Consider the following 8,551-nt stretch of genomic DNA (forward strand, 5'->3'; position numbering starts at 1 on the left):
ATGATGAGTTTATGAGCAATCATGAGGCAAAATATTTTTTCAATCTTTATTATGGATTAGAATATATTGTTTGGATGCGGTGATCATTTATTTAAAAAAAAAAAAAACGAAATACGATAGGGGAATGACGAGGCCCCCTGGTGGCCGAGGCCCCAGGCAATTGCCTGACCATGCCTAATGGCAGGTCCGCCCCTGTGTGAGGGATAAGTGGGTGAATGGCCAAAGAGGGGATGACCCCACTTAACTGCAGTTTAGTACAGTGATAGCAGAGGGAAAGAAGCTGTTCTTGTGTCTGGTTGTATTTGTGCGCAGGGATCTGTAGCGCCTGCCAGAGGGGAGGAGGTTAAAGAGGGTGTGTGCAGGGTGTGTGGGGTCTTTGATGATGTTCTCTGCCCACTTCCTGGTCCTACCAGTGTATAAGGGAGGGCAGTGGGGCACCAATTATTTTTTCAGCTGTCCTAATTGTGCGTTGTAATCTGCGTTTGTCCTGTTTTGTGGCGGCCCCAAACCAAAAGGTGATGGTTATGTTTATTTTTATGTAAATGTTTATATTTATGGGATGTGTTCAATATTGGGAGGGGGGGGGGGGTGCTATGTTGTGTTGAGTTGCCTGTTTTGTGAGTTTTGGCTGGACAAATTGGAGGTTTTATTTTGCATTTTCCTCTGGGTAGACCTCTTCACCTGCGGGAGTACCCTGATGAAGACGGCGTACACGGGGGACGCTGTGAACGTCACCTGCCGATACCTGGACGCCCACCTGCATGCCGCCAAGTACCTGTGCAAAGCCTTCCGGAAGCAGGGCTGCGACTCCCGGGTGTCGGCGCGCGAGGACCACACCTGGGTCCGGGGGGGGCGGATCTCCGTGTACGACGACCGGAAGGCGCGGGTCTTCACCGCCGTGCTGGGAGCGCTCGGAACGCTGGATAGCGGGAACTACTGGTGCGCCGTGGAGACGGGCTGGGAGCACGGAGGAGAGGACGGAGGAGAGGACGGATACAAGGCCCTCATCCAGAAAGTCCAGCTCACCGTGTCTGGTAAGAGCTCAGTTACGAAATAAACACCTTATCCCAACAATAAATATATAAAACTAGATGTACCGCAGAGCGGTACAAAATATGACCGCCGCCCAGTCCAGCACATTTTTTCCACAAAAATAAATCACGCTGAAAGGCCTATATGATTCTAACTGTCTCACTAAATTGCATTAGCCACACTCAATTCTCACTGGTATCTGCTAGACAACAAGTACCAAAACATGATTAGTTCATAGATTTCACATGTAAAATTCATTTTATACAACCCCACCCCCATCTTGCCTGTTCATAATTCTGAGAAATTCTTGAATTGTGCGCATGTGTGCGTGTACACGTTTACGTTTATGTGTGTGGGTGTGTGTGTGTGTGTGTGCGTGCTTGTGTGTTTGCCTGCGTATGTGTGTTTGTGCATGTGCATGCATGCGTACATATGTCTACTGTGTGAGTATGTGTCATACATATGATTACTGTGAATGTATGTGTGTGCGTGTGTATCTGTTTATGCACATGTGTGCACATGGAATGGGTTAACATGACCCCTGGAGGCAAACATATGGAAAAAATTGGTCATCCTAGGCCCTACGGTTCTCAAGATATTCACAGAAAACTGTGTCTGCCCTACCCTCCTTTCGGGGGGTCCAGTACAGCGGGGGGGCTACAGATCAAAACGAAAAACGACGGTTCCATGCTATCCATGTGGAGTTACATGCCCACCAAGTTTCGTGTACCCCGGTCTTTCAGTGTCCCGGGAATCCTTGTTGGTGTACGGTCACTAAATGTACACATAAATTATTTTATTGTAAGGCCCCCCATGAACGAAAGTTCACAAAACTTGGCATGCATTTGGAGGGTGTCATAATGATCCTACACTTTCAATTTCGTGCAGTTTTGACCATGTCAGCCAGAGATATTGTGATGAAAACACCTAATTTTTTGCTTTTTAATTTTTAACTAGGTGGCGCTATACATGAAATAAGTGGTAATGGGATGGGTTGACATGCCCCCTTAAGACCAACATACAAAAAAAAGGTGGACCTCCTAGGCCCTACAGTTCTTTAGATATTCACAGAAAACTGTCTCCGGCCACCTACAGGCCAGTTGGTGTATAGTAAGATAAATGAATTTATTGTGTGGCCCCCCATGAACGGTATTCCACGAAACTTGGTGTGCATTCAGAGGGTGTCATAATGATCCGACACTTCGCTTCGCTGCGCGGCGGTCATAATAATACAGCATGTACAGTATGTATGTATGTATGTATGTATGTATGTACAGTATGTATGCATGTATGTATGTATGTATGTATTCATGTATGTATGTACTGTGTGTATGCATGTGAAGTATGTATGTATGTATTCATGTATGTATGTATGTATGTATGTATGTATGTACAGTATGTATGCATGTATGTATGTATGTATATATGTATGTATGTATGTATGTATGTATGTATGTATGTATGTATGTATGTATGCATGTATGTATGTATTCATGTATGTAATGTATGCACGTACTGTATGTATTCATGTGCAGTATGTATGTAAAGTATGTACAGTATAATGTATGTTTATACCATCTCATTGAAACTGTTCTACCGTACAACAAACGTAGCATACCAGTATGTTTTATGTTAAAAGTGGGATTTTTTGTGTTGTTCAGTCTTACAGAGGTTAGAGGTTACTGGTATGAGGCTGTACATTTGATAACATTATCCCCATCTGACACAGAATAGTTTTATTCCTGAATAATCAACTCTCAATTTCCACCCTTGGTTTTGTGTTATTTGTTTTCTCATAACCATCCAGATACACGGCCCACATCTGTAATAACCCCACAGCCAACAACACCACTACATACCACTGGGACCACAGGTAACTACAGTACAAACACAAGTTTATATACTGATACACACCACTACATACCACTGGGACCACAGGTAACTACAAACACAAGTTTATATACTGGCCCACACCACTAGATACCACTGGGACCAGAGGTAACTACAGTACAAACACAAGTGTATATACTGGCCCACACCACTAGATACCACTAGGACCAGAGGTAACTACAGTACAAAATGGCGTTTGTAACAAACGGAAGTTCGGGCCACCTACAGGCCAGTTGGTGTATAGTAACATAAATGAATTTATTGTGTGGCCCCCCATGAACGGTATTCCACGAAACTTGGTGTGCATTCAGAGGGTGTCATAATGATCCGACACTTCCAATTTCGTGCAGTTTTGACTATATTAGGTCACAGATACCTGCGATTACAACACCTCCTTTTTACTTTTTTGTGTTTAACTAGGTGGCGCTATACATGAAATGAGTGGTTATGGAATGGGTTGACATGGCCCCTTGAGATCAACATACAAAAAAAAATGGTCCTCCTAAACCCTACGGTTTTCTAGATATTCACAGAAAACTGTGTCTGCCCTACCCTCCTTTCGGGGGGTGCAGTCCAGCGGGGGGGCTACAGATCAAAACGAAAAACGATGGTTCCATGCTATCCATATGGGGTTACATGCCCTCCAAGTTTCGTCTACCCCGGTCTTTCAGTGTCCCGGGAATCATTGACGGAAATTTGGACATGCGAAAAAGAAAAAAAAAGAAAAATAAATTCTGACTAAACCTATATGACCGCCGCTTCGCTGCGCGGCGGTCATAATAATACAGCATGTACAGTATGTATGTATGTATGTATGTATGTATGTATGTATGTACAGTATGTATGCATGTATGTATGTATGTATGTACAGTATGTATGCATGTATGTATGTATGTATATATGTATGTATGTATGTATGTATGTATGTATGTATGTATGTATGCATGTATGTATGTATGTATGTATTCATGTATGTAATGTATGCACGTACTGTATGTATTCATGTGCAGTATGTATGTAAAGTATGTACAGTATAATGTATGTTTATACCATCTCATTGAAACTGTTCTACCGTACAACAAACGTAGCATACCAGTATGTTTTATGTTAAAAGTGGGATTTTTTGTGTTGTTCAGTCTTACAGAGGTTAGAGGTTACTGGTATGAGGCTGTACATTTGATAACATTATCCCCATCTGACACAGAATAGTTTTATTCCTGAATAATCAACTCTCAATTTCCACCCTTGGTTTTGTGTTATTTGTTTTCTCATAACCATCCAGATACACGGCCCACATCTGTAATAACCCCACAGCCAACAACACCACTACATACCACTGGGACCACAGGTAACTACAGTACAAACACAAGTTTATATACTGATACACACCACTACATACCACTGGGACCACAGGTAACTACAAACACAAGTTTATATACTGGCCCACACCACTAGATACCACTGGGACCAGAGGTAACTACAGTACAAACACAAGTGTATATACTGGCCCACACCACTAGATACCACTAGGACCAGAGGTAACTACAGTACAAAATGGCGTTTGTAACAAACGGAAGTTCGGGCCACCTACAGGCCAGTTGGTGTATAGTAACATAAATGAATTTATTGTGTGGCCCCCCATGAACGGTATTCCACGAAACTTGGTGTGCATTCAGAGGGTGTCATAATGATCCGACACTTCCAATTTCGTGCAGTTTTGACTATATTAGGTCACAGATACCCGCGATTACAACACCTCCTTTTTACTTTTTTGTGTTTAACTAGGTGGCGCTATACATGAAATGAGTGGTTATGGAATGGGTTGACATGGCCCCTTGAGATCAACATACAAAAAAAAATGGTCCTCCTAAACCCTACGGTTTTCTAGATATTCACAGAAAACTGTGTCTGCCCTACCCTCCTTTCGGGGGGTGCAGTCCAGCGGGGGGGCTACAGATCAAAACGAAAAACGATGGTTCCATGCTATCCATATGGGGTTACATGCCCTCCAAGTTTCGTCTACCCCGGTCTTTCAGTGTCCCGGGAATCATTGACGGAAATTTGGACATGCGAAAAAGAAAAAAAAAGAAAAATAAATTCTGACTAAACCTATATGACCGCCGCTTCGCTGCGCGGCGGTCATAATAATACAGCATGTACAGTATGTATGTATGTATGTATGTATGTATGTATGTATGTACAGTATGTATGCATGTATGTATGTATGTATGTACAGTATGTATGCATGTATGTATGTATGTATATATGTATGTATGTATGTATGTATGTATGTATGTATGTATGTATGCATGTATGTATGTATGTATGTATTCATGTATGTAATGTATGCACGTACTGTATGTATTCATGTGCAGTATGTATGTAAAGTATGTACAGTATAATGTATGTTTATACCATCTCATTGAAACTGTTCTACCGTACAACAAACGTAGCATACCAGTATGTTTTATGTTAAAAGTGGGATTTTTTGTGTTGTTCAGTCTTACAGAGGTTAGAGGTTACTGGTATGAGGCTGTACATTTGATAACATTATCCCCATCTGACACAGAATAGTTTTATTCCTGAATAATCAACTCTCAATTTCCACCCTTGGTTTTGTGTTATTTGTTTTCTCATAACCATCCAGATACACGGCCCACATCTGTAATAACCCCACAGCCAACAACACCACTACATACCACTGGGACCACAGGTAACTACAGTACAAACACAAGTTTATATACTGATACACACCACTACATACCACTGGGACCACAGGTAACTACAAACACAAGTTTATATACTGGCCCACACCACTAGATACCACTGGGACCAGAGGTAACTACAGTACAAACACAAGTGTATATACTGGCCCACACCACTAGATACCACTAGGACCAGAGGTAACTACAGTACAAAATGGCGTTTGTAACAAACGGAAGTTCGGGCCACCTACAGGCCAGTTGGTGTATAGTAACATAAATGAATTTATTGTGTGGCCCCCCATGAACGGTATTCCACGAAACTTGGTGTGCATTCAGAGGGTGTCATAATGATCCGACACTTCCAATTTCGTGCAGTTTTGACTATATTAGGTCACAGATACCTGCGATTACAACACCTCCTTTTTACTTTTTTGTGTTTAACTAGGTGGCGCTATACATGAAATGAGTGGTTATGGAATGGGTTGACATGGCCCCTTGAGATCAACATACAAAAAAAAATGGTCCTCCTAAACCCTACGGTTTTCTAGATATTCACAGAAAACTGTGTCTGCCCTACCCTCCTTTCGGGGGGTGCAGTCCAGCGGGGGGGCTACAGATCAAAACGAAAAACGATGGTTCCATGCTATCCATATGGGGTTACATGCCCTCCAAGTTTCGTCTACCCCGGTCTTTCAGTGTCCCGGGAATCATTGACGGAAATTTGGACATGCGAAAAAGAAAAAAAAAGAAAAATAAATTCTGACTAAACCTATATGACCGCCGCTTCGCTGCGCGGCGGTCATAATAATACAGCATGTACAGTATGTATGTATGTATGTATGTATGTATGTATGTATGTATGTACAGTATGTATGCATGTATGTATGTATGTATGTATTCATGTATGTATGTACTGTGTGTATGCATGTGAAGTATGTATGTATGTATTCATGTATGTATGTATGTATGTATGTATGTATGTACAGTATGTATGCATGTATGTATATATGTATGTATGTATGTATGTATGTATGTATGTATGTATGTATGTATGTATGCATGTATGTATGTATGTATGTATTTATGTATGTAATGTATGCACGTACTGTATGTATTCATGTGCAGTATGTATGTAAAGTATGTACAGTATAATGTATGTTTATACCATCTCATTGAAACTGTTCTACCGTACAACAAACGTAGCATACCAGTATGTTTTATGTTAAAAGTGGGATTTTTTGTGTTGTTCAGTCTTACAGAGGTTAGAGGTTACTGGTATGAGGCTGTACATTTGATAACATTATCCCCATCTGACACAGAATAGTTTTATTCCTGAATAATCAACTCTCAATTTCCACCCTTGGTTTTGTGTTATTTGTTTTCTCATAACCATCCAGATACACGGCCCACATCTGTAATAACCCCACAGCCAACAACACCACTACATACCACTGGGACCACAGGTAACTACAGTACAAACACAAGTTTATATACTGATACACACCACTACATACCACTGGGACCACAGGTAACTACAAACACAAGTTTATATACTGGCCCACACCACTAGATACCACTGGGACCAGAGGTAACTACAGTACAAACACAAGTGTATATACTGGCCCACACCACTAGATACCACTAGGACCAGAGGTAACTACAGTACAAAATGGCGTTTGTAACAAACGGAAGTTCGGGAGGAGCATGACGGAATTTGCCACGCCTCCTTCAATCAGACAGGTTATTTATTCGCAGTCGGCCTCTATCTGCCGAAGTTGCAGCATCGGCGTCACTCCGCTTGCAAGGAGAGCTACTCCGCGGACCATATCTTTAATTAGAGCAGAGTTGGATGTAGGATCGATTGCACTCGTTTCGCAGGGAAAGCAGACCTACGTCGCCTTCTCCAACAATCAGTTTATCTTTCTTCTCCTACTACAGCCGATCAACCGAGCACCAGCGCCGCAGCGCGGAGCTCCGTTCCTCCGGCGTCTCCCCCTCTGTTCATGCAACATGTTTTTCAACTCCGCAAGTTATGGCAGCCCGCGTGCAGCCCACTACCATGTCTTCCGCTACTGCGGCCTCTTTCTCTATTCCTAAACAGCTTTCCCCCTGCTCACCCAACTCGCAAGTTATGGCAGCCCGCGTGCAGCCCTCTACCTTGCCTTCCGCTACTACGGCCTCTTTCTCTTTCCAGCTAATCAACCCTCCCCACTTTTCTCTTTGCCTACCTAGGGTGCTGCGCAACCTCCTCCCCCTTCCCCCGTAGCGACTGCGTCGCTACTTTTTCCCCTTTCCCCATCATCTCCCGCCGGCGCGAACCGCGTTCGACCCCGCGTTTTTCCCCAGCCAGGGACCGCGTCCCTGGTTCTCCCTCACCCCTCTTTTAAATGTCGGAGTTTTTCGCCTTCCTCTGTGTTCATTGAGTGTCAGCATATTAAAGCCCTTCCCTATCTGACCAAGGGAGCGCCTGCACCTGCGTGTAGCTCTGCCCTGTTCCTCAGAATCCTCTCTAATAATGTGTTGCTGCTCATCACTTCTCTTGCCGTTATAGCTACCGCAGTTAGCTACAGCAGCCTATTTTAATTGCTTAGGCCTTACTACCCTACTAAACATTGGGGTGCATTAGATGTTGAACTTCACACCGCGCGTGTTTGGGCTGTCATTTTCAACATCTACTCTCTCCTGCAGCCCTATACAATTTGGCTAATTAGTTTTTCCATCGCATGGAAAGATCCCCCCTCCAGACTATGGACGCTCCGTTACTTGCTTTCAAACGCAGCTCAACGCTGTTCTAACGCAAATCGGAATCCCAGCAGGCCGTTACATATTTTATGGTGCAGCCACCAACACGGCAAATAACGGACTGTCCGATCAAGCGCTCAAAACTCTCGCCCGTGGTCCTCCGACGCCTATCACTCTTATAT

At 43.2% G+C, this 8,551-nt stretch overlaps 1 protein-coding gene across 1 annotated transcript in view; it reads left to right on the forward strand.

The window, feature by feature from the left end:
• LOC143099148 (polymeric immunoglobulin receptor-like) overlaps nucleotides 1-4,278 on the forward strand; it is a gene marked incomplete at its 3' end in the record, with an annotated part of 44,270 nt that extends 39,992 nt beyond the window's left edge. Inside the window, exons 3-5 of the mRNA XM_076262229.1 lie at nucleotides 672-1,034; nucleotides 2,840-2,905; nucleotides 4,205-4,278. Coding sequence (XP_076118344.1) covers nucleotides 672-1,034; nucleotides 2,840-2,905; nucleotides 4,205-4,278 — 503 coding nt within the window. The remainder of the gene's footprint in view (nucleotides 1-671; nucleotides 1,035-2,839; nucleotides 2,906-4,204) is intronic.
• Nucleotides 4,279-8,551: the final 4,273 nt, after the last annotated feature.

This window comes from Alosa pseudoharengus, unplaced genomic scaffold (assembly GCF_046254945.1).
Source record: "Alosa pseudoharengus isolate Yale_2024_CS ecotype anadromous, Long Island Sound unplaced genomic scaffold, YU_APseudo_1.1 YU_APseudo_1.1_scf_25, whole genome shotgun sequence".
Classification (NCBI taxonomy): domain Eukaryota; kingdom Metazoa; phylum Chordata; class Actinopteri; order Clupeiformes; family Clupeidae; genus Alosa; species Alosa pseudoharengus.